The 27,450-nt window shown below is 40.0% G+C and overlaps 1 protein-coding gene across 6 annotated transcripts in view; it reads left to right on the top strand.

Annotated features, from left to right (window-relative positions):
- The window catches only part of NOTCH2 (notch receptor 2), a 189,906-nt gene that overhangs the window by 79,366 nt on the left and 83,090 nt on the right, over nt 1-27,450 (top strand). For 5 of the 6 annotated variants that reach the window (XR_004178395.1, XM_021922900.2, XM_021922897.2 and 2 more), the window contains exons 3-4: nt 16,941-17,200; nt 24,536-24,871. Coding sequence is in view for 5 of the 6 variants with exons in the window: in XM_021922900.2 (XP_021778592.1) it covers nt 16,941-17,200; nt 24,536-24,871 (596 nt within the window). In the remaining variant the exon portion in view is untranslated. Of the gene's footprint in view, nt 1-16,940; nt 17,201-24,535; nt 24,872-25,139; nt 27,262-27,450 lie in introns of those variants that run through there. The other variant, XM_021922914.2, reaches the window with a different exon arrangement.

The following is a 27,450-nucleotide window of genomic DNA, read 5'->3' as shown; positions in this document are numbered from 1 at the left end:
TTTATCAAATATGATGTGTCCCTAAGGGGTCTTTTGTAAAGGAAATCTTGGTTACTAGCATCTCCGTCTGTGACCCAGGCTTGAGTTCAGTGGGGCAATCATGGATGACTGCAGCCTCCACCTCCTAGGCTCAAGCCATCCTCCTGCCTCATTCTCCCATTTTTAAAACTTTTTATAGAGACACGGTCTCACATGTTGCTCAGGCTGGTCTTGAATTCCTGGGCTCAAGTGATCCTCCCACTTATGCCTCCCAAAGGGCTGGAATTACAGGCCTGAACCACTGTGCCTCACCAGTTAATAGCTTGTTAACACATAGCAACATAATTTCCATACTCTTTTCAACTAATTTTTATTCTTTCAGTTGGTACCTTTATATATTTCAGTGTTCAGTGAAGAAGTAGGAGAATCTGGTTCTTAGACTCTGCCTGTATCCTTTTAGCTGTCTTGGGTTACTGCCAAGAAATTAAATCAACAAATTTTGGCCTGCAGCCTGGCATTAATAGATGTGAATTTAGCTAGCTTTCTTTCAACACAGTCTCCAGGTTAATCATAATCTTATGTGAAGTTTCTTATTGTTCAGGCATGTCTCATTAGCACCATTAATTTCACATAGGAATTCTTTTTTTTCTCCCTTTTCTTGTGACTAAGCAAAATGAGAAGTATTTCTCTTTTAGGATCTGGAGAAGCTTAATTAAATTCTTTTATTTTGTCTATATCTGCCCTTATCAAGGATAGCAAAGAAATGGGGGATATCAGAATATGAAAAAAAGTAATCATCCAAAAATTTCCAAGCACTTTGAAATTTGTTAAGCTAGCATAAATATGTGGGTGTGATAGAGGTTTTCATTAGGCCTCCTCTCAACATTCAGTAGTTAGGAATGAAGTTTAGTGTCTCTTCGCCCTCCTGTCATATGTGTGTATGCACACACATGTGCACATGCGACTGTGTTATGCATTTTGTTTTCATATTTCTCCTAGTTGAGTTTTACCTTACACCCCAATGTAAGGTAAATTAAATTATCTCTTGGATTTCTGCACGTTTTCTAGATCCTGTTTATTCACTGTCAGTGACCTTCACTAGCACTTAGTGCTCTGTGTCCAAAAATGTATTGCCAATTCTTAACTCCATCAGCCTTCCCCTATGAAAAAGTAATGCAGTTAATTTCTGCTTGAAATGCTCTTCTCCTAGCCGGGCACGGTGGCTCACGCCTGTAATCCCAGCACTTTGGGAGGCCCAGGCGGGCAGATCACGAGGTCAGGAGATCGAGACCATCCTGGCTAACATGGTGAAACCCCGTCTCTACTAAAAATACAAAAAAATTAGCCGAGCTTGGTGGTGGGCGCCTGTAGTCCCAGCTACTCGGGAGGCTGAGGCAGGAGAATGGCGTGAACCCGGGAGGCGGAGCTTGCAATGAGCCGAGATTGTGCCACTGCACCTCAGCCTGGGCAACAGAGTGAGACTCCGTCTCAAAAAAAAAAAAAAAAAAAGAAATGCTCTTCTCCTAAACAGTCTTCTACTTGATCTTTATGAAAAGGGTTTTATGAAAGAAAAGTGAAAATAAAGACTAAGAAAAGCATTATTTAAGTGATGGGTGATATTATTCAGCGAACACATTCAACTAGAGCATTCTATCTAGTTTTTTGCCTTCACATAAATATGAGGAGAAAGGTAGGTGTTAATAAGAAAATAATCTGATTAGGATTTATGTAGAACAGTAGCATTTAGGGTATTAAATCTGTATAGATTCAGGTCATTTTCCTGCAGTCACTGCCTATAATCCTGTATGCTGAACACTGAAGGTTAGATTGACTCTAAGCACTATAGAATCCTAACTTTTCAAAGAAAAGTTTCATTTTTATCACACTAGTATTTATTGAGCAGCCTACTATAACTGATCACTGTACTGGGTATTGTGAATAGACAGAAAAGCCCAAGAGGCCTGTGTTACCTGACTTCTTTATTCACAAGTATACGTACCCAGAGAGTGTCTGACAATGAATGCAGTTTCTCCTGCATAAGACATGGTGGCAGTCTTCTGAAGTCTTGCTGGGGAGATGAACCATACAGAGATGTATAAAATAAAACAGTCTGTAATATCCCAGTGCAGGGGTACAGATAGTAACTATGGAGAATCAGACAAAGGAACAACTACTGTGGGACGAAGGAGTAAAATCAGAGGACTTTTGGTGCACTGCTTAGATCCTAAATCTTTGAATATTAGTGATCCCTTAGAAGATGGATAGGTAGGAGAAGGGTGAGAGGAAGGGAGCTGAGGAGACTAGAAGGGACTGTTATTTCCTGGAATAATAACCAATTTCTTCATCACTTTTTCTTAATGATGCAGTTTCAAACATTTTCTACATCTTGATTGCTCTCTTTTGTGTATCCACCAGTTTGTGTGAGGTTTTACTAAACCAGTATGTGGATTAATCTAGTTTCACAGTGACAGGTAAGTGATTTAGAAAATCATTCTTTTAGCACATGTTAACTTGAATGTTTGGAGGTAGAATGCCTAGAGTGAGGGTAAAGGAGAGGACCCGGGGACAGGAAGAGAGGGAAGCTGGGAGCAATTACCTTCCTTCCCTCAGACGTTTTTGGCCTTGACTCTTGATTCTTGTACTTCTGCCAGACCGAGAGCCAGGTAGGCTTGTGACCATATTTTGCAAGGGAAATCAGAATCTAAGAATCTCTAAGGCAAGAGCAAGAATGGGTTGGGATAGGGGAAGTAACAAAAACAGAGGCACTAAGAAGAGGGTTGGTTTTCATGTACTGCATAGTTCATTCCCTTAGTTGAGAATTCAGGTATCTTAACCTCAAATATCTTCTATCCAGCATATCGCTGGCCAGATCTGATTCATATGAGGGATCCAGAGTAAGGAAGCATCTGTTAGCCAAGTGTTTGGTTACCCCAAATTAGCTCAGGTCCTTTACTGCTTGTTTCCTCTGATTATATAGTACATATCCAAACCCTCAATTATCCAGAATAAACTAGGGCTGCCTATTCTGTGTGGAAAACATTTGATGGTGGTTAAGATTCTCTTGCCTAGATGATGGTAGTGCCTTAGTTGTTTAACTGCCTGTCACTTTAAGATTTTGAAATACTGGTTCTTGTTGTGTAAGCCAGACACATCTTGAGGAATTATTTTTCGGGGCAACTTGCCCTTTCTGAAACCTCAGTCATCCTGCAAAGTAACTCTGTACCTCCTTGACTTTAATTTTTCTGTCTTAATTCTATTTGTATACAATGTTTGTGGTGTCTGATTCTCCGTCTTGTATTGCTGAAACTCATGGCCTTGAATTTCTGGGTCACTCTTAAAAAATAGACATAACTTGATTACTAATGAAAAAGTGACTCATTTTCTTCCAGGCAAAGGCTGACACTGACTGTCACAGTTCGTGACAGAAGCAAACTCTCTCATTAGGAGACATCACCTATTCTTTTCTAAATTTTACAAGAATTAATGATAGCATCATGAGATGGGAAGTGAGTAAGATAAGTGTTTATGCTTTGTAGAGAGGATACGTAAAAATGAGATCTGGATAAAGTTCTATCTGAGTTTACTTAAGTGGTCGATTCCCTGTGAGCTTAAATTTAGTGCTTCTCTTCCCAGACTGTTGTCTTACATAAACACTTCAGTCAGTTTTAGCCTTGTATAACTCAACAGGTCAGATTCCATAGAGACTGAGATATCTACCACCATCCTATGCTCAAGAAAACAGGCTCTCATGTTGGCCAGTTGTTTGGGAGAAGATGGTTAGGCTTTTCTATCCCCTTTAAACGCAAGATTCTTTTTTCATTCCCCTTATCTTGTTTAAATATATTGTTCCTTCTGTTTGGTTGTTCTTTGCTTTCTTATGCATCTGTGAGGGGCTAGCTGAAAGTGTGAGTTGTGGAACAATTCATTTACATAAGTGTGTATTGAACTATCTGCAACTAGAGGGTGACGGGCACCTTGAGGGATATTAAAAAAGAGACACAGTACAGTTCTTGCCCTAGGATCCCCTGCTTGGAGTGGAACAGTGGTCAAGACATATACAACCACAAACACCCAAACATTAACATCAGCAAGCATCATTACATCCTTGGGTGATATTGCCAAGGGACTTCAAAGGCCAAGATTATAGAGTCATCACACTTAGGAGGTCAAAGGGACTTTGGAAAGTACCTTTGTCACTCATTTTGTTTTATAAGTGAGGAGCCTGAGGCGTAATACAGCTAAGTGAATTAGCCTTTATTACATAACTCATTAGAATGTAGACTGGGACTAAGAGCTCTTTCTCTAGATCCCATTAGGCAATCTAAAGATTCTGCACTATTTCTTCTCATTTTTGGTATCCAAATATACAGTTGTTTTTGAACTAGAAAAATCTTTTCAGACCAAACGTAAGCTTTTTAAATTATTCTGCTTTTAGATACTTTTTGGACTTCAGAACTTTGAAGGTGGTCATCCACCAACATTGGGGAATGGAAAGAAGGCTCCAACACTTATTTTTCTTTCTAGAGATCTTCTTTAATTTTCACTGGCAGTCACTACAGAATCTAGCAGTTCATGCTATTGAGGCCACTTTGTAGGACTTTTTTTTTTTTTAGTCAGGGATCCAGGTCCCTGGTGGTTTATGTAGTCAGTCTTTTATCAACAACTGATGAAAGACTAATAAAAGTGCAAGAGGGAATGAGGACTGTTTGTGTGTGTGTGTGTGTGTGTGTGTGTATGCCTGCATATGCACACATGCCTCTCTGTGTGTGTTGGTTAACTTCATATTTGGGGGGTGGGAGGGAAAGTGGTTAAAAAATAATCTACTTTGCATGGAGTTGGCATAATTTGACTGATTTAGGGGTGAGCGCGGGTTAAGTAGTAGTCTATATATCAGGAATCTTAATTAGTTTTGAAAATCCTTTAGGTAAATAGCTCAACCTAGTTGTTCCCAAACTTCAAGTGTATTTATAGGGTCTTTTTAATGGTTAGTAAAGATTTCACAGAACCCTTCATTTTGACCTTTTGCTTCTGCACTGAATAGTTGAATGCCTTCTATATCCGAATCATTGTGTTACATTGGGAGTATGAGAATTAATAATTTTAGTCTGTTGACAAATAATCATAATAAAGGCTAATGAGTGACACAGTCTCAGGGTTATAAGAACAGAGGGGGTGTCAAGGCTGTTTTTCATAGGAAATAACATTTAAGTTGAGACAATGAAATTTTAGGTGTACTGTAGCATTTTCTAGGAGCTGAAGAGTGTTTAGCAAGAGTATAGTGCATAAAGGAGAGAACTTGAGATGAAACAATTTCTCAGTGTGTTGTTTGAATACAATGTATACTGTCAAAATCTAAGAATTCAGGAATCATTTAATATATCTTTATATTTTACTAGTCATAACAGCATATACATATATTTAAATATGGGCAAGACACTGTTTAGTAGTTTAGAAAGTGGTTTATAAGGACTGCGGATCCCTTGCAATAACTCCACAGCCCATAGCTTGGGAACAACTGAGCTAACTCATTCAGTTTTTTCCATTACATTGAAGGGTGTTTTTTATAAACTCATATGTCTAGAATGTGTTTACCATGTTTTAATTATAAGTAGATATTTTCTCAGGGTCCTCCAGTGCAGTGAAGTATGGTAAGATCCTGATTGTGTTCTGGAACACAGAGGAAAGACCACCTTCTGTTATAGCAACAACACAAGTCTTTTAACACTGTGTGCCCCTTCCCGATCTTTCAAGTGATGATTGAAGAGACTAGGTGCTCAGCTCAGCCTTTGAGTTCTGATAAATGAGCCTAGACTGTAAACTGGAAGATAAGGATGTTTGCAAAGTTCTTGTATAAATAAAGCATAGTTTCTCATTGCAGTGGTTACTGATTTCATAGTCTCCAGTGAAGATGAATGATGCTGTGATTCAACAGCTTTAAAGTCCGTGCCACTTCAGCTTCTTTTTGGTTTAGATTTATTAAAATCAGTGTGCATTTAATGCTTTATTCAGATGAGGGGGTGAAAAACCTGAACACATGTAAACTAAGTGAGGTGGAGTTTCAGAGATAATTCCCAGCCTCACAATTCCCCGTGAAGTTCTTTTCCTGTGGGAAACTTTTAATTTGGAAGCATGCAACCTAATGTGGGAACCAAGATTAACATTTTCTGAAATACTTCTACAAGAAAAGCAGAAATGGTCTGTCCAGGAAGCTGAATTTACATAGTAGAAAAATGAGCTACCCTGCAGTATTTGGTAGTCTTTGTGTATTAGTTGTGATAAAAGTGTGTGTGTGTGTGTGCGCGCGCGCGCGCGCGTGTGTGAGAGTGAGAGATTGTATACTTTGTTTCCTTCACATAGAACTAGTAAGGCCCTAGAAAAAGAAACTACACTAGAAAGTGTGTTTTACCACAAGCATCCCAGTTCTGGACACTAATCTAGACACAAATACTTTTTTTAAAAGTTCTTTTTGTTTTTCCTTTTTGCCGAGTAAGCTATAGTATTTCCTTTTTTTCTTTCTTTCTTTTTTTGAGGGAAGGTGGGGTTCAGAGTAGAGTGGGAATGGCAAGAAATAGTCGGTATGACAGAGCTTCTTCCCTTTTCTTCCCCTCTTTACCAGGAAGTTAACTAGAAGTCCTCAGGCATGTTTTTAAAACAAAGTCGGTAATTAGCATAACCTAGTTAGTTACCTTTACACAGAGTGACAGACTTAAAAAGTTGACAAACCCATCAGACCTCAGCCAGGAGGTACTGAAAGGAGAGAGACCAGTGAGGCTAGACCAGTAGGTGGGTTAGGCCTCCTGAATGCCAGCCTAGAAGTTTAGACTTGATTCTATAGGCTCTGAGGTACCTATAAGTTTGTAGTCAGAGCCTTGGGAATTGAATGTTACATAGGAACTTTCACTGGTTACAGCTAGCCTTGGCTGTTAGCAATTATTTTTATCTACTTTAACAGGGGGGACAAAGAAGGGGGGCAGGAAACTAAGCTGGCATTATGGTCACAGGAAAGAACAGACTGATTTGGAGCCTTTCAAACTGCAGACCTTTGTTACTGACCGATGCTTAATTTGGTTTCTGGGTTTTGTTAGTTTTTTCTCCTGCCCTTACCTCATTTACCTTAACGACCGCTCCCCCCTCTAGAGCTCAGCTAGGGCAGGCTGCCACTGCGGATTGGGGGGCCAAGAGGCCCAGAGCAAGAAGAAAGTGGGTTGAAAGCAGAGTTCTGTTTAAAGAATTTTCTGCTGGAAACTAGCCCAGAGGGAGTAAAGAGGAGCTTTAATGAGGAGCAGCTGCAGTGCCGACGCAACCCACATGAGACATTTTTTTTCCCCTTCGTTCCACATTCTGTATAGTTTTTTAAAAATCATGATTTTGAAATAGCTGTTTTGTAAAGCATGCCTCTCTTTTTCTTCTTGTATGTGGTAGGATTTTGCTTTTTTTTTTTTTTTTAAATGGCCAAATCCTCGTTAAAAAAAAAAAAAAAGGCTAAAGACAGAGCTGCAGCAAAGCCCTGGATGCAATTTGGCCTCACCCTGCTGATACAGAACATTCGGTGGAAAAACAAGGGGAGAGAACACTGGCTTTTATTTGGAAAAGGGGCTTATTTCCTGCTCAGACTTCAGTCATCTTGGAGCTGACACAGGCTGCTACACTGTTTTAAGCTTTTCTCTAGACGAGTGGCTATTCACTTAGGAAACGTGAAAGAACAAATGTATTACTAGGGAGACTGATCCTGAACTGCAGCCATTGCCAGATAGATTGGAATTGCTATTCAGATCCCAGCTTCGTTGAAATCTGTAAAGTGGCTACATGTAAACTAATCCAGGCTGCTGCTGAGATGTGAGAGTTGGGGTCTGGTTTTCATCTGCTTAAGTGAGAGGAAACTGTAGGGGTATCCTTCAAATGGAATGTTTTCTAGTTCCATTAGGAGGAATCCCTTGTTTTTCTCTGTTTTCTTCCTTCCTTTACTTTTCTACACCCAACCCCATGTGTATGTTTGAACAGTAACAATGAAAATGTGGACCTCTTAATGTCAGAAATGACACTTTTTTTTTTTTTTTGAGATGGGGGGTATCACCATGTTGCCTGTGTTGCCTAGACTGGTCTTGAACTTCCACTCTAGCAGTCTGTTCGCCTTGGCCTCCCAAAGTGCTGGGATTACAGGTGTGAGCCACTGTGCCCAGTTGAGACTTTTAAAGAAAAAGTCATAAGTATATCTTTATCTTTATGGACCTGATAAGTATTCACATTAGTTTATGGAGTTTAAAATGGAAAAATTCCCCCCGCCCCAATCCTTTCTCTGTATTCACAACCTCATCTATGAAGTATGTTCTTTCAGAGTTCCAATGCTAGAGAAGAGAGAGTAAGTAGAAGTCACTGAGAGACATTGAAGAGACAATTATGAAAATAATAAATTCCCTACAGGAGGGAAACATTCATATAATTTTGGGGATGAAAGGCATCTGTTAGATTTTTGTGGTTATTTTTTAGAATATACACCTTTAGTTCAAGTGGTAAGACTATTTTCCAAAATGTGTACTGGGTAGCTTAATAGAATTATAGATTTGTAAGGAATGTTGGGTGTTTAGCCATGTTTTCACCCTCTAACCAAATTAAACTTTAGGCATCTCAAGCAGACAGCTATTTTTAAGCCCTTGTTTTTAAGCAGAGAACCTTATTTTCCACCGAGACTCACAGAGTATATGTTCTCCTTATACCACAGTTGAGTAGGGATTTGCAGGTTGAAAGATCTCCTGCCTTAGGAAACAAGGGTCTGTTATTTCTGACTATCTCACCTATTACTCCCGTTTCTTCCCATGTCCATAATGCTGCTTAGCTTCCTGGGGTGTGAAGGATAATTCTATACCTCAGGATGACTATTAGGTTGATTTGGCCTGTTATTCTGCCAGACAGATCACAGAGTAGAGATGGATTTTGTAGAATATTCGGATTGAGAGACTGACTTTATCCATCACATGAAATTTAGCCTGCTTTGGAACTAGCTACTTAGTGGGGTTTAGGTACTCAGGTATTCAGGGAACCTACACCAAGAGTTCAAGACAAGCTCTTCCCCACAAAAACTGTGACTAGATGGAAGTTTGAGAAAGGCACAGCAAAGACGTAACAGTGGCTTAAATAAAGAAGAACTGTACCAGTGGAGCCAATGTAGTGCATTACATGGCATTGCATCTACTGTTGAAAGGATCAGAGATAGGTGGGATGATTTGGAGAAGGCTTACTGTAGAACAGTAAGATTTTTGAATCTTACAGCAGATTTTTGAAAGAATGATGGAAGGAAAGAACATAAGTTGGAAATATACCAGATACACCAGAAAGGAAGCATGATGTTTCTCACTGGAAATTAAAAAGATTCTAATATAGGGGACAGTAGACAAGATTGTGGAAATAATATGGAGTGTTCGAGTTGTGGATTACTAAAGAGTAAGATGGTTAGATGATTGGAATGAGACAGACAAGCAGATCAGAGATTGTAAAGAACTTGGATTTGAAAGGCTTGGTATTAATACTGTTGCTAGTTTCTGAGTAGAAGAATGACATCAAAATTATGCTTAAGAAAGATTATTCTTTTAGTCGTACGCTCAGGTTCAGCAAGGAATTTCCAGACTGTCCTTAGGGAGAGGGAGAGGTATGGGTAGGATACTGGTCCATTTAGGATGTTATTGTTGATTGAATAGGTGCTAGTCTTGGGGCAAGACTTAGTCATGCACTTTCGGTTAAGTGCTATTTCATTGCAAGGTTTAGGTGAAGATAGAGATATATTTGTAAAACTGGGGAAATTGCTGGATTCACAGATAACCAGCTTTGGGTAGATCAGTTAACTTTGGTGTGCTTTTCAGTGCTATAGGAGTTCAGACCATATGGTTTCTGAGATCAGTTCTGAAATTCTGTGATTATATGAGTATAATGTAAAAGTTGTCTCAATCAAGGAAACTTAGAGTAAAGACTCAATATGACAAATTTAAAAGGAATAAATGACAGTTCCAATTATTGGGTTCAAAAAACATGTGCCACAAGTGTTTTGAGAAAAATAGGGCACAATAGTAGTTCATGTGAAATAAGGCTCTGAAGGTTTTAGCTGAGTGTGTATTTCGTAGCACACAGTAGTATTTTGTGGCTTCTAAAAAAGTACACATATCCATTGGGTATGAGTGGGAGCATTACTCTTTCTTGAACTGTGCTCTCACGATGCCTCCCCAGTTTAAGAGCTTACCATGAAATAGTAAAAGCATAGTGTCCAGATCAGGAGGTCATGGTTCAGCTCTGTGCTGCACTGGTGAGAACATGTGTTAAGCCTTTTTCCATTTTGAGCCTCACTTTTTAGAGGTTTTTGATGAACTGAAGTCATCCAGTGACGGGGAGGCAGGATAGCCTAGTGTTGAAGCACATGCACTCTAGAGTCTGCTTGGGTTTGAATCCTGCCTCTCCCATCTACTAGCTGTGATCTTGTTTTTTCTTTTCTTTTCTTTTCTTTTTCTTTTTTCTTTTTTTTTTGAGACAGAGTCTTGCTCTGTTGCCCAGGCTGGAGTGCAATGGCACGATCTCGGCTCACTGCAACCTCCGACTTCTGGGTTCACGCCATTCTCCTGCCTCAGCCTCCCGAGTAACTGGGACTACAGGCGCCTGCCACCACGCCTACGTAATTTTTTATATTTTTAGGAGAGGTAGGGTTTCACCGTGTTAGTCAGGATGGTCTCGATCTCCTGACCTCGTGATCCGCCCGCCTCGGCCTCCCAAAGTGCTGGGATTACAGGTGAGCCACCGTGCCCAGCCTGGCTGTGAAATCTTAATCTTTCTAAGCTTTGAGTTCCTCATATATAAAATGGATATTATAATATAGCACTGTAGCGAATAATACAAGAAACAATAGCTATCAAATGCTTAGCAAATATATAATACATAGTTAAGTACTTAGAAAATACGTTTTCAGCTACTTCGGGTATATACCTGGGAAGGGAGGCAGAAAATTTTGGTCATTCTGATTATTATTACTACTATTAAGCATAGAAGCACCACTAAAAAGGTGAGGAAGCCTGGAAGTAACTTTATACTGAGGAATATGCCAAAGCGTTGAATCCTGGAAAAAAGAAAACAAAAGGCCCACGTAACTATCTTCAGATTCTTGAAGGGCTATGTGTAAGAGAAGCAGAAGGCTTGTTCTTTTCTGTTCTAGAGGGTAGAGATAACCTGGAAATTGTAGAGAGACAAAGTTTGTTCTTTTAAAAGTTAAGACATGATTTATGTATCATAAAATTTACCCTTTTAAAGTGTATAATTTAGTAGATTTTAGTATTTCCAGAGTTGTGAGACCACCACTGTTTTCTAATTTCAAAATATTTGTATCACCCTGAAAGAAACTCTCTATTGCTTAGTAGTCACTATCTATTTCCCTTTCTTTACAGCTCCTGGCAACACTAATCTACTTTCTATCTCTATGGATTTGCATATTCTAGACATTTCATATAAATGGAATTATATGATATGTGGCCTTCTGTGTGTGGCTTCTTTCACTTAGCATGTTTTCAAGGTTCATCCATGTTGTAGCATGTATCAGAATGTCATTTCTTTTCATGGCCACACATTTCATTTATGGATATACCACATTTTATTTATCTGTTCATCAGCTTATAGGCATCTGGGTTGTTTCTGCTTTTTGGCTATTATGAATAATGCTACTATGAACATTTTTATTATGTGGGCATATGTTTTCGGTTATCTCGGGTATATACCTAGGAAGGAAAGTAGAATTTGAAGAATTAAGAAAGAAAGAGCTTTCTCACAGTGGGATCCAGCCACATTGAAGACTGTTCTTTTGTTGAAGTAGTGAGCCAGTAATTTCACTTAACAAATACATAGTGTTTACTATGCGCTGGATAGTGTTTTAAGTGCTTTACCCTTATTTAAAAATCCTATGAAGTAGGCACTGTTATTAAATCTCTTTTACAACAGGGAAGTTTAGTACCTTGCTCAAGATTACACATTGAGTAAATGGTGGAGTTGGGATTGAAATCCAGGTGATCTGGTTCCAGAGTCTATACTCTTAAGAGCAGGAACAATAATAACTCCAACCATTTATTAAATTCTTAAGATTTGTCCAGCACCATGCTACATGCTCGTATTCAAGCAGAGGCTGGTGATCATCTTTTAGAAATATTTTAGAAATTATTACTTAATTGGATAGAAATTAAATTTCTTGAATCTCAAGGTTCTGTTATTCCAAGGGTGGCTGGAAATGCGGGAAAAGCCAGCAACAAGATGATGTCTGGCCTGAGGCTTTTAAGATGATCAGAATTTATATCAAAAAGGAAACTGTGAACATGAATGATAAGTATTATAGGAATTCAGTTAACAAGTCTTGTCAGAATGTGGTAATAAATTATATACAACTTAAAGAGATTAAGTTACTTTAAATTGTGTGTGGAAGCCTTAGAAAAATGGAATAATTAAAGTTTCTTGGGAAAATGATCTCCTTTTTCAAATGTTTAGTTTCAAATAGTGGCAGCACATACTAGGGTAGAGAGATGACTTTTAGAAAACTGAACATATGGGACTAGAGCAGTGTATTTTGGAGTCAGTTACAGGAAGGAAGTTATTTAAAACCAAGTGAACAACAACAGTAACAAATGCATTTGAGAGAAAGAACAGTGCAGTCCAGACTTAAACATTAAGGTGGCCACAATAGATGGGGAAGAAGGAGACATCAGCAATCCAGAAGACTTCACTGGGCTTTAAGTTAGCAGAGGGAGTCAAACAAGCCAAGGTAAAATGATTAAAACAGTGCATGGAGTGGTTAGCAATTCTCCCTATAGGAGAGAGAATTTCCTTTTGAGTCTCAGACGAGACTACTGAGCTTAACTAGAGGAAAGTCATTGTTTTAGAAAACAGTTTCTAAGCAATAATTAGAATTAAAGTTTTGTTGCAGAGGGATAAGTAAGAAGTAGATGGAAAAGAAAGAGAAATATCTGAAATTAGGCTTCAGTCATGGAAGGTTTTTGTGAAACAATAATTTGGAAAGGAAAATGGAACTTCGTGAAAATGTAGGTTAAAAGAGACTTGTATATGTTCTAAGATGAAAGAACTAAGCTGATGTCCAACCCTCTAGAACATTTTAAATATAAATCAAATCTTTATTATATTAATACTAACAGTAGGTCTAGTTTCACATAGAGCAAATATGTGGTTCTGTACACGGGCTTTAGGAGAGTAAGTCTATTGTACCTCATATCTAAGTATTATCCCATTTAGAGGAAAACCCTAAGTCCTTCTTTACAGTGGCTTAAAGGCCCCAGCTGATCCACATCCCAGTTACAGCTCTCATCTATTTTCTGCTGCTCCAGGTCTCCTTGCTGTTTCTCAAACATGCCTGGGCTGCTCTCTGTATTATGGCCTTTGCATTTGCTGTTCCCTTTCTCATGAATGTGTTTCCCTAAGATACCTGTGTGATTACTGTCACCTCATTCAGGTCTCAACTCAAGTATTGTCAGTGAAGGCTTTCTCTGATTTTCCTATTCTAAACTGAGATACTTCTGTTTACTCACCCCACACCCTCATCCCCAACTCCATTCCTTCCTGTTTTATTTTTCTTCACAGCACTTAACTACATCTACCATGCATCTTTTACTTAGTAATTTTGTTTTCACCTTCCCCTATTAGAATTTAAACTCCGTGAGTGTAAGAATTTTTCTAGTGCTAGAAAAATGCCTGGCACATAATAGGCCCTTACTAATTGTTGCATGAATGAATGATTATGAGTTTAATATTCTTTGTGGAAACTAATAAGGTTGATTTCCTATCAGAAACTGATCATTATTAATAAGCATATTTGATGGTATTTATAGAATTAGGCTTCATATATTCTCTACTCAGAAGTTGGCAAACTTTTTCTGTAAAGTGCCAGAGAGTAATTATTTTTGCAGGCTTTGTGGTCTCATTACAGCTACTTGTCTCTGTTGTTGTAGTGGAAAATCAGCCATAGACAATCTATAAATGAGTAAGCATGGCTGTGTTCCAGTAAGACTATTTATGGACACTGAGATTTGAATTTTATATAATTTTGAAATGTCAGAAAATATCCTTCTTTTGTTTTTGTTTTTTCTAATCATTTAAAAACGTAAAAACTATTCTTAGTTCACAGGCCAAACAAAAACAGGCAGTGGTCCAAATTAGACTTGCAAACTATAATTTGCCAATCTCTGCTTTTACTGATTTCTTAAATATATCTTAGGTTAAAACTTATTTTTCCATACTTGATAGGGAGCAACAATGTGAATTAAACTCTAGAAACAAATAATTCAGAAATATGTCTGTTTATCTTTAAAAACTTCCATTTTGCTTCATTTTTGTTTTCCTGGGAACCTTATATTTCCATTATATGTTTATGATGTTACCATTTAAATCACTTTACATTCTCTTAACATATGCCACGTGATAGTGCTGGGGCAGTGTAATAGTTCAGGAGCAAAGCTGGGCAAAGCCCACCCACATTTAACAATTTGCCATTATTTAGAAGGTGCATAATTCCCGTATGGGAGAATCAAGAGTCATCTAATAATGCCCAGAGAACTGCACTGTGAATGAGAATTGTGTTGCAGTTTTTAACATCATTCATAACACATTTCTTGAATAAGCTGCAAATGCTTTTAATAATACATCTCAGAGTTAATTTTAGCTATGCTACATTGGCACTTTTTGCTCCTCCACTTCAAAAAACGAACACAAGAAACTTTTCTCAAATCAAACTGTGATTTGGATGGGGCATTGTATTTTCCTCAGTAAGCATAAAGAAGAGAGAAAAAATGTTTTCACTTGCAAAACTTTTTTTTTTTTTTTTTGAGACGGAGTCTCACTCTGTCACTCTGTTGTCCAGGCTGGAGTGTAGTGGCACAATCTCGTCAGCTCACTGCAACCTCTGCCTCCCGGATTCAAGCGATTCTCATGCCTCAGCCTCCCGAGTAGCTGGGATTACAAGTGTGCACCACCACCCGGGCTAATTTTTGTATTTTTAGTAGAGCCAGGGTTTCACCATGTTGGCTGGGCTGTTCTCAAACTCCTGACCTCAGGTGATCCCCCCACCTCAGCCTCCCAAAGTGCTGGAATGACAGGTGTGAGCCACTGTGCCCAGCCCACTTGCAAAACTTTTTAATATTTATAAGGCTTTTTACGTACTTGATTTTGTTCAGTTCTTACAATAATCTCATGATGTAGGTGACCTTATTAACTGTTTACAGTGTGAGAAAATGGATAGTCAGTGAGGATAAATAACTTGTCCAAGGTCATAGCACCAGAACTCCAAACAAGACCCTGTGACCTTCTTAGATATAGACTCCTCACAGTCACCTGCATGCCGTCTTTGGTTTCAGTGCTATGAACTTTCTTCACTGCCTGTTGGTCTCTAGATTCACCTACTCATGAAGATGCCCAGAGCCTTAGCTTCTCCTGGCTCTGCCATGCATATCTTATGTAGCTTTGGGAGGGGTGAAGAGGCTCTGGCCAGTTACCTCACTACCACTGTAGCTATTCACCAGCCCTGTTTTCTCTAGCCATTTTAGCTACTATGCAATTCTTCTGGGCATGTTCTGTCTTAGTTCCCTGGTATCTGGCCTTCCTTCTTTTCTCAGTAACTATGACCTCTGCAGAGCATACCTTGCCAACCAATGGTTAATGAAAGGTCTTGGATATGACTGTCAAAGACAAAAGCACTCATGACCCCAATGTTTCAGGTCACAATGATTAGGAAAATCAGGACAACAAAGCTTGGGCATAGGAAGAGCTGGTTTTTGAGGGAGGGATTTAGAGTTTGGTTTAAATGTGTAATATTTGAGGTAATGGTGGAACAGCCTACTAGATTCAGTTTTCTAGTCCCTGAAAACTAAAACGAGGAATAAGTTGAATCACATATTTGGGGCACCAGCCAAATATATAGCAGCATTTATAGTTAGAATCAAAGTCTTTGTGTTTCTTAATTTAAGTGCTTCTCAGAGATTCCATTTAAACAACTTCATTATGAAAATGGAGACTTACCATGCCTTTTTGATACTGTTCAGAGAAAATTGTCGTAAATAATACACACAGTTTTGAAATGGTTGTGCATCTTATGAATCAAGGGGTGGCATATAAAAAGGTTCCTCAGTGCCTCAATGTGGAAAATATCATAGAATGTTATTCTTCAATTGTTTCCTTCCTTCACTTTGGTGTTTATACGGTATCTTAGATATTTTATGTTATTTTAATTATATTTTGTGCCTTTTTATTTGGTTAAAAATACCTACTACTTAAATATTAACAGATTTTTAAATATCCCTTTGAACCCTTCCCTATTCCTGTACCTCCTTTCCCTTTTTCTGTTGCAATGTCAACCACCCGAACATAACCCAGAAAACTAGGTATTGGCCAGTTGATGTATCAGTGGAAGTAAAAGAAAGAAGAACTTACTATTTCTCTGTGCTTAATTGAGGAAAAGCATATAGTATCTTACATATTTTAAATTTGAAGGGGATAATAGGGTCAAGTTCATGCATTATCTTTTAGACATCTTAATCCTATCAAATGGCTTTGTCAAAATGAGAAAGTTAATGAATTTAAGCAGACAACTATGAACAGTGCTCAAAAAAAGTGCTGTTACACCATCCCAGCCTGTGCACACATGAAAAAAAGCTGTGGTGCATTTTGCCTTTGAATAAGGGTCATGTTGACTGGTCATGGCAGTCCCTGCTAGACCATACGCCTGGTATTCTATCACCTGCTCAGACTCAAAAGGACATGGGAATATGTTGTTAAGTTCTCTAAGGACTCCTTCTTCTAAAGGGAAGAAGTTTTATAGGTGGTACTTGTAGGTCTGTTGATTCACAATCTCATGCTTTCTTGATTGGACTGTATTGTATTACTGTAATTTTTTTGGACTTACAAGAAGTCAGGTGTTTTAATGGACTTTTCTCTTTTCCCTATAGATGTCCAGAGGGCTTCTTGGGAGAATATTGTCAACATCGAGACCCCTGTGAGAAGAACCGCTGCCAGAATGGTGGGACTTGTGTGGCCCAGGCCATGCTGGGGAAAGCCACGTGCCGATGTGCCTCAGGGTTCACCGGAGAGGACTGCCAGTACTCGACATCTCACCCATGCTTTGTGTCTCGCCCATGCCTGAATGGCGGCACATGCCATATGCTCAGCCGAGATACCTATGAGTGCACCTGCCAAGTTGGGTTTACAGGTAACTAATGAGACCAAAGCCAGTGCTTTCCTGCCTTCAGCAGATACCTTTATTTAGCATCTTTTAGATCATGGTGTTTGACTCTTAAGTGTCCCCCAGCTCTGGTGCACATTTAACATTATGGTAAGGAACTGGGATGTTCCAGACAACTATCCCTAACTTCCTTTTAAGAGTTTCAAGGGGCAGAGAAAGAGAAAGAAAAAGGACCAAATACTTTGACAGCTTAAAGTATATATGTCAGGGCCAGGTGTGGTAGCACACGCCTGCAATCCCAGCACTTTGGCAGGCCAAGGCAGGAGGATCACTTGAGGCTAGAGGTTTGAGACCAGCCTGGGAAACATAGCAAGACCCCATCTCTACAAAGAAAAAACAAGAATAAAAATAAAACAAAATTAGCCACTTATGGTGGTATGCACCTGTAGTCCTAACTACTTGGGAGGCTGAAGTGGGAGAATTGCTTGAGCCCAGGAGTTTGAGGCTGCAGTGAGCTATGATTGCACCACTGCACTCCAATCTGGGTGACAGAGTGAGACTCTGTCTCAAAAAAAAAAAAAAAATGTATACCAGGATGGGGAATCAGAATTTACTTCACTAAAAGAAATAACTACACTGTCACCAGAGGAAAAGTTACTAATGTTATTGACTATTTGCTTTTAGAAATCTCCCTCCCTAGACATTCAGGGCACTGTTCCTTTTGCTTCTTCATTGCTTTGTTCTTCCATTAAATGTTTGTGCTCCCTGGAGCACTGTTTTGTGCCCTCTTTTGAGCCACATCACAGCTCTCCGTAGGGAATGTCACTGTCTTTATTCGCCTCCACTGCCACTGTCTTCATCAGTTGCTGATGAATCTCACCATCATTCCCTTAGCTTCACCCAACCCTGACATTCAGGCTCATGTGTCTAGCTATCCTTTGCATTTTCTCCTTGGAGATACTCTCCAGGTACTTTCAGCTCTCCATGTTGACAGAAATACGTAGCAACAATGTACATCCCAAATATCCATGCTAGAAACCCCCTGTTGCTTGTTCTTACCTCACTTCAACTCAGTCACCCAAGCCAACCTCTGAATTACCTCTCACCTGTCTATTCCTCCCATTTCCTCTGCTACCCTGTAGTTGAGGGCCATGTTATCTCTCACTTGGAGTTCTGAAGTAGTTTCTGAATATGTTTTCTTGCCTTTTTTCTCTCCCCATCTCATTCACCCATGATATTACTACATCTTTAATTATAAATGCAAATGTTCCAACAATCTCTCCTGCTTACAATGTCTAATGTTTTTTCATCATCCACAGAATAAACTGCAAACTCTTTTACATGGCTTCCATAGCTCTTTACAGCCTAGACTTTACATCTTTTTGTAACCTGACCTCCCCACAAGCATCTAGGCCTAGTCACACCAAATTCTCCTTATTTCCTGAAAATGTTGTACTTATTATTGCTTCCATACAGTTACACACCCTTTTGCCTGGAATGCCCTTTTCTACAACTGGTGATTGTCCAATGTTATTTAAAACTGTGTCTTAGTGACCCTTTCATGATTCCTTTAGGCAAATGGTCTCTAAGTTATACTATTTTTATGCATCACATTTTGTTGTAATTTTTTTTGCGCATCTCTCACCTGAATAGATTGTGGGTTTTTCTAGGTGGATTTTTAACCTTATTCAAAAGTGTTTATTAAATTAGATGAGAAAAGGAGAAGCATTCTTCATTTTTTCTCCTGCTTTAAGCAGTAAACCAAGAGTTCTATAAATGCAATAAGCAAAAAGTGAAAAATGTACTCAGAAAACTATACTGGATTAGTTAGTGTAGCATACTGTTATATTAATTTTTCATTGTATTGGAGTTCTCTAGAGGGATGGAAATAATGGAATGTATATGTATGTATATATATTCCAACCCAAAGTGTCTTGGTGGCAATCTTAATATATATATTATATATATATATTATATATATTCTATATATATTTACATATATATATGGGAGTTTATTAAGTATTAACTCACATGATCACAAGGTCCCACAATAGGCTGTCTGCAAGCTGAGGAGCAAGGAGAGCCAGTCTGAGTTCCAAAACCGAAGAACTTGGAGTTCGATATTTGAGGGCGGGGAACATCCAGCACGGGAAAAAGATGTAGGCTGAGAGGCTAGGCGAGTCTCACTTTTTCACGTTTTTCTGCCTGCTTTATATTTGCTGACAGATGATCAGCTGGTGCCCATCCAGATTAAGGGTGGGTCTGCCTTTCCCAGCCCACTGACTCAAATGTTAATCTCCTTTAGCAACACTCTCTCAGACACACCCAAGATCAATACTTTGTATCCTTCAATTCAATCAAGTTGACAGACTCAGTTTTAACCACCACAAGTCTACCCCTTGTCAACTTGAACCCATACACCTCTCCTGAGATCATACATGATCTTCAAATAAAGACAATAATTAGGTCATAATTACACCTAATGTAGTACAACTATTCTTCGTACATCCGGAAACGTACCAATCCCCAACTGAAATACTCTTTACATAAAGTTAACAATACTTAAATGCTTACATGAAGTCAGTAAATCTTACGTCACATGATAAAGGAGAAAGGAAATAAAATGAAGATATTTTCTTAGTATAAGTGTGTACAAGCACAGATATGTTTTAATAAAAGAAGGAGGAAATACTGAGGACAATTACAGTCCTTGTTTCTGCAGCTGGTCACATGGTAGTAACTGGTATTGATGACTACCTTCTTCTGCCCATTTCGTATTCCTTTTGCCTTCAGCAAGCACCTCAGCAGGTTGGGGTTTTTTTTTTTTTTCCCTGGTGGAGAGTCCCAAACCTTCGTTCCTGAGGGATCTGGACCATTTGTAGTCCTGCCTGGATTGGGCTGTTGTAATTTCCCATTGACCTTAATCAGAGGGCATGATAATACTAAGAGACACCCTAATGGATCTCCTGTATTCCATGAATACTCTTTCTTACCTCCATTGTGGAGTAGTAGACTGATTTCATCTTGATAGCCTGGGTCTTGATAGCCTTGATAGCCCAGCCAACACTGTAACGCCCTTCTTGACCTGTTTACTTAAAGGTCGGAGGAACCCAAAGTGTCCTGGCGGCAATCTTAACTACCAGTTTAATGGAATTGTTGTTTCGTCTCCCTGGTGGCAGCGTTCCTCCCTCTGGAACTAAGACCTCTAGGCCCACAGAACTTAATGTTGCGGGAACAGGAAGCAAACATTTTGCTAGTGGATCACTAAGGGTGATGGTGAGTGGTGCCACTTCCATTTCCAGCCCTTGATTCCTGGATCTCTGAATCCTGACTATGGGAGAAACAGTACCATATATTGGATGCTGATTCAGAGCATACACGGCCTTCTTGAGAACTTTGCCCCAACCGTGCAAAGTATTCTCACCTTGTTGGCACTGTAATTGTGACTGCAAAAGGCCATTCCACCGTTCTGCCTCAGGATGTTGGGGAACATGGTAAGACCAGTGAATTCCATGAGCATGAGCCCACTGCTGTACTTCTTTAGGCATAAAGTGAGTGCCTTGGTCAGAGGCAATGCTGTGTGGAATACCATGACGGTGGATAAGGCATTCCATGAGTCCGGGGATGGTAGTCTTGGCAGAAGTATTGCATGCAGGATAGGCCAACCCATATCCAGAGTAAGTGTCTATTCCAGTAAGGACAGACATCTGCCCTTTTCATGATGGAAGAGGTCCAATGTAATCAACCTGCCACCAGGTAGCTGGCTGATGACCCCGAGGAATAGTGCTGTATCAAAGGCGCAGTGTTGGTTTCTGCTGCTGGCAAATTGGGCACTCTGCAGTGGCAGTAGCCAGGTCAGCCTTGCACCGGCCCGTCTTATTTTCTTCACTGGGAAGGTGGAGCATGAGCACAAATGTTAGGACCTGAAAGGTGGTGAACTATGCCTGGGCAGGGCAAAGCCAGAGGAAACTCTGGTGGAGGTCCATAGCAGTCCTGATGTGCAAATCAGTCATCCAACCTGGGTGTAGGGACAAAAGATCTACCATCTAGAAGCTGGTTCCCTCCAAAGTTTCCCTCAGGATAGCTGGCACTCTGGCAAAAAACCCACTCTCGGTACCAATTTACTGTATTAGTCCACTTTCATGCTGCTGATAAAGATATACCTGAGACTGGGAAGAAAAGAGGTTTAATTGGACTTTCAATTCCACATGGCTGGGGAGGCCTCAGAATTATGGTGGGAGGCAGAAGGCACTTCTTTCATGGTGGTGGCAAGAGAAAATTAGGAAGAAGCAAAAGTGGAACCCCTGATAAACCCATCAGATCTTATGAGACTTATTCACTATCATGAGAATAGCACAGGAAAGACTGGCCCCCATGATTCAGTTACCTCCCCCTGGGTCCCTCCCACAACACGTGGGAATTCTGGGAGATACAATTCAAGTTGAGATTTGGGTGGGGACACAGCCAAACCGTATCATTCATCAAAATGTGTTGGTGGGGTAGAGGGTAGTTAGGATGATCCATTATCTCCATCATGACGATGATAGCATTGATGATGTAAGTCGTTGAAAATATTTGGTGGTTATAAGAATAATTTCTTCCTGATAGTCAGTTTTGAGTTGTTTTGCTATTATGAAGCAAAGTGGGGGCACACATACCTATTTAAAATATTTTAATTTTGACTAGTGGAAATGACACTAATGCCTTCTTCATAATTAAAATGCCACTCTGAAATAGTCCCAGATTAAAACTTCTTCCTTTGCTGTTAAAAAGGATCTCTTCTTGGTGTGTTCTGCAAGATTCTGATCTTTTTTTTTTTTTTCTGAGACGGAGTCTCGCTCTGTCACCCAGGCTGGAATGCAGTGGCACCATGTGTGCTCACTGCGAGCTCCACCTCTCGGGTTCACGCCATTCTCCTGCCTCAGCCTCCTGAGTAGCTGGGACTACAGGTGCCCGCCACCACGCCCGGCTAATTTTTGTATTTTTAGTAGAGACGGGTTTCACCGTATTAGCCAGGATGGTCTCGATCTCCTGACCTCGTGATCCACCTTGGCCTCCCAAAGTGCTGGGATTACAGGTGTGAGCCACGGCCGATTCTGATCATCTTTTATACATCTACTACTTTTGTCTATCACTTTCGGAATCATCACAGATCAAGGTCATCCTTTTGGTCTTTGTGATAGCTCTATACCTCAGTGAGACCTTACTAGCTCATCTCCACTCAGAGATGAAGAAGCAGAGGCAGCAAGTTAGTGCTTATACATAATATATATGGAAACCAAATTCAGGGTTCTGTTCCCTTCCCTTCCTGTTCCCCTTCCCCTTCCCCTTCCCTTTCCGCTTCCCCTTCCCTTTCCCTTTCCCTTCCCTTCCCTGTCTCACTCTGTTGCTCAGTACAGTGGCATAGTCTCTGCTCACTGCAACCTCCATCTCTTAGGTTCAAGTGATTCTAGTGCCTCAGCCTCCTAAGTAGCTGGGATTACAGGCATGTGACATGAAGCCTGGCTGATTTTTGTATTTTTAGAAGAGGTGGTGTTTCACCATGTTGGCCAGCCTGGTCTCAAACTCCTAACCGCAAGTGATCTGCCCACCTCAGCCTCCCAAAGTGCTGGGATTACAGGCGTCAGCCACCACTTCTGGCCCAGGGATCTTTCTGTTTCAGTTGTGGGCATCACTCTGAAAATCACACTTGCCAGAAGTGAGCATTTATATCTCTTCTCCACTGTAAGTGTCTCTTAGTGGCATGAGTGGAAAGACAGGAAGAATTGCAGTTCCTTCATTTTCTGTCTTAGCTCCCTGAGATGTATATGCTGTACCTAAATTTGTGTTAACACTTTTCTCCTTTGATTTGACATTCCTTGATAGGCAGAGAACACTTTTCTGTGCTCATATGTCACATGTCACATCTTTTTCCCTTATGGAAAAACTCTTGTGTCTCCCATTTACCTTTCTGTGGGGTCAGAGATTTAGATACTTTCCCAGACAATCAATTGGAGTATTAACAAATTCAAGGAGTTCTCATCTCTGTAGTTTAAATAATAAAAGACTTAGACTAATGAAAACAAAAAGCCAGCCATGTACATATCAAATTTTCTAGTTCTGTGAGCATATTTTTTTCTCTTTCTCTTTCTACCTCAAATAATCTGCTTTGCTTCCCCTGGCATCGTGATTTAGTTTTCAACCCGTCAAAGTCTTCCTGCTACTGCTGCTGGTACTTGCCTACTTGAGAAAGTCCACAGAATACTTTCTAGACCTCTGTCCTCCTGATGGCTATTTCATTTGATATATAGGGACCCAGAGGTCCATCATCATTTTCAAACACATCAAGTGATATTTACAGCAAGGCCACAATTAATAAAATGTTTCCCAGAATATATGTGTATGTTACATTTAGAGGAAACAGAAATAGTATTCACTTGTTTCTGTCACCAGAGGTCTACTTATTAACTATATTTTGTGGAAAATATCGATATATTTTATCCATTCAACAGACATGATTTGAGAGCATACCATGGAGACCCAACCCTGCCAGTGTGGCAGGTGGTATAATAGAAAGAAACAGCAAACTCGGTGTATCTGTGTTTGCGCATGTGTGTATGTGTGTGGGGAGCACTAAGGATGACTTTACAGAGGTTGGAACTTTAGAGCAGAATTGCCAAGATAAGTAAGAGTTCACTAGGAAAACAGAAGGGAAGTTGATATTTCTTTTTTTTTTTTTTGTGACAGAATCTCTCTGTGTTGCCCAGGCTGGAGTGCAGTGGTATAATCTCAGCTCACTGCAACTTCCGCCTCCCTAGTTCAAGTGATTCTTCTGCCTCAGCCTTCCGAGTAGCTGGGATTACAGGTGCGCGCCACCATGCCCAGCTAATTTTTGTATTTTTAGTAGAGACAGGGTTTCACCATATTGGCCAGGCTGGTCTTGAACTCCTTACCTCATGATCTGTCTGCTTCGGCCTCCCAAAGTGCTAGGATTACAGGTATGAGCCATGGCGCCTGACCCAGAAGTTGATATTCAAACAGAGGAGCAGCATATGCAAAGACAGTGAGCTCTGAGAGAGTAGATGGATCCAGACTCCTATTGCTGATAGCATCCTGCAGGGTTGGGCTTCAATGTGACTAACCTACAGTTGCCTCCAGGTGCTACACCCACTGAGTCCTTGTGTCTCTGCTGAGGCCCTTGGAGAGTTACTGGAGAGGGCTCTGTGTCAGATGACCTTGAGGAGGCTCTGATTTAGCCTTTTGTAAAATGCAAAGAGTTGACGTCTTCTCCATGCAAGAGCTCCCTGATGTCAATGCGGTATTGAGGATGGGACCATCTCCTATTTCTGTGGCCAGCACTGAGTTTTGTTATCTTTCCTTTAGGTAAGGAGTGCCAATGGACTGATGCCTGCCTGTCTCATCCCTGTGCAAATGGAAGTACCTGTACCACTGTGGCCAATCAGTTCTCCTGCAAATGCCTCACAGGCTTCACAGGGCAAAAGTGTGAGACTGATGTCAATGAGTGTGACATTCCAGGACACTGCCAGCATGGTGGCACCTGCCTCAACCTGCCTGGTTCCTATCAGTGCCAGTGCCCTCAGGGCTTCACAGGCCAGCACTGTGACAGCTTGTATGTGCCCTGTGCACCCTCGCCTTGTGTCAACGGAGGCACCTGTCGGCAGACTGGTGACTTCACTTTTGAGTGCAACTGTCTTCCAGGTAAGGAGCTCCCTAGTGTCCCAGGATTAGGGGACAAACCCCTAGCACAGGAGGTAGTGGGTGTGGCTCAATTGCTTTTTTTAGGAAGCTTCCTAAAGCAAGGAAAAAGGGAAGTGAGAATTTTGTGTGGGGTGGGTTGCTAGTGAGGGAGGAGTTTTATGGGCCCACTGTGGTCCATAAACTGAGCAGGGGGTAATTTAGCATGTCAGGGTTTATGATGATGAGTGGCTAGAAAATTGTTTATTGCCCCTTTTGTAGAAACAGTGAGAAATAAGAGGAACAGAGCTCTGGGAAAGAGACAGGCAAGTCTGGAATGAAAAAGAACACGATGAGAATTAGACACTGGAAAATATGTATGTGTGGTTAATAAAGTGCTTTAAACTGAATTGACATTAACAGTAGGTGATCAACTTTCGTATGTGCTTTTGCTTTTGATGGAGTAATTCTTTGTTATCCACCTAAAAGCACCCAGCTGCCCTTGATTTTCTCTGGGTTACTGGCCTTCACAACCCACTCCCATGTACCCTCTCTGACTTTGGTGTAACCCTCCCCTAACTTAAAGCTAGAGAATTCTGAAACTGAGGAGGGAGTCGTCTGTTAATCAGTGAGCACTTTTTGATGAGCTGATAGATGATATATGAGAGACTATGCATGGCACAATACTTTGGTACACTCTTCACTGATAAAAGTGTTCTAGAGTACACACACAACCCAAAGATAGAAACAAAAAGAGGAGCAGTGTCGGGGAGCTTGGGGCCTGGTGTTCCATGGAGAGGGAGAAAGGAACAATCCTGGCCAATTCATTCAGCTCCTTATAAAAACCATGAGGAGGCTGAAAACCAAGAATTTTGATTGGGAACAGAATACAAGCAGCTGGAGCAGATGAATTACTAAGCAACAAAGATCCTGTTTTTATACAAATATCCTTAGTACAAAAAACAAAAGAAGGAAAACTGTAGGGGGGAATAATGTGCTAAGTAAGCAGAATTGCCTCAAAAAGAAGTTGTTCTAGTTACTCTTTCAGAGTGGGAATCTTAGATTCTGGTATTGTGGATATGGTTCACATATAATGGGATTGTGTGTTTTATTTTAGAGGGATTAAAGGTCATAGGTTGGTCCTCAGTATAAAATCAACTGGTAATTTATTCATTTCATTTGGTAAAAATGTATTGACTGCCTGCTATGTTCTAGGCACCGTGCTATGTATTTGGAATACAGCTATACAAAGCATTGCCACATAATTGAAATGAAAACTTTATATTATTTAAGTCACAAGAACAAGCATTTAATTGTATTACTTTTAGTTTCTCTTTTAATAAATAATAGATAATGCTATCATTCTAGATACTAAATGTTTTCTTAACATAATATTACTATCCACTTTATCTTGTAGAAAAGAAATAACTAAAATACATCTGTCTTCACTCCTGTATTTGTTTGCATTTTAAGGGTTAAAGACAGAAACAGAAATGTAAACAACTTTATTTTGAAAATATTTCAATATTGCAAATATTGTCTGAGGCTGATACTCTAGTAATCTAATTGGCTAGTAATTGATGTTAGTGTGATTTATTGTTGAAGGCTTAATGTGTTTTTCAGTTTCAAGAAAATTGCTTTTAATAATTGCCTAGAACAAGAGGTTGATTTGGCAGCAAGATGTTGACGGGAAGTTAGAGAAGTCAATAAAGGAAGTTTTTAGCTGAGAGAGAGTGATTATTCACTCCCATAGCCTCTGCATTGTTATCCTTTAGCCATGATAAGAACCTTAGGGAATTCTGAGAGTGTGTCCAGGAAAGGATCTGTCAAACTAGAATAGTATCTCCTCCTTGAGAAAGGAAATAACCAAGGATTCCGCACTGAGAGGCTGCCAGGGCTAGTGAAATAGAGTAAGGAAATCTTGGCTGTCTATTATTCTATTCTCTGCTTGTAGTTTAACGCAAGACACTTAATTTACTCACTGATGGTGTGTGTGTGTGTGTGTGTGTGTGTGGGAGGGGAGATTAGTATGAGGGGTGGGAATGGGGAGATTTGATGAAGAGAAAACTTAACATTTTTTTGGTGGCTCAGGAACTGTGCCAGGTACTTCCATGCTTATTAGCTCAATTACACAAAAATCTTGGGAGCAGGTATTATGTTTCAGGTCTTCCCACATGAAGTAACTGAAGTTTGGAGATGTTAAGTGATTCACCCAAAGTTGTACAGCTAATATGTGGTTAGGCTGGGTCCTGAAACCCAGGCAGTTTATTTTCAAAGCCTTTGCTTTGTGCATCTTACTGTGCCACACTGCACTGCACATCTGCTTCCTAAAAGCACTTTGTAGGTGTGTAAAATTTTTCATTAAATGCTTTAAGCTGTTTGGGTTAAAAATACATGTTCATGTTGTGAGAAAACCAAGACACTCCTAATTATAATCAAATAGTACTTGTTACATGTCAACGTGTGTGTGTGTGTGTGTGTGTGTGTGTGTGTGTATGGCATTGTGCAGATGTTTAAAAGTAGTTACGTAGACTAGTTCTTGCTTTTCAGGGTCCCATAATCTAAAACAGATGACTTCAACTTTGGATAAATGTATAGAAGGA

This window comes from Papio anubis, chromosome 1 (genome assembly GCF_008728515.1).
Source record: "Papio anubis isolate 15944 chromosome 1, Panubis1.0, whole genome shotgun sequence".
Classification (NCBI taxonomy): Eukaryota; Metazoa; Chordata; class Mammalia; order Primates; family Cercopithecidae; genus Papio; species Papio anubis.
Note: the sequence above shows the minus strand (reverse complement) of the source record. Positions and strands in the feature narration are given on the sequence as shown.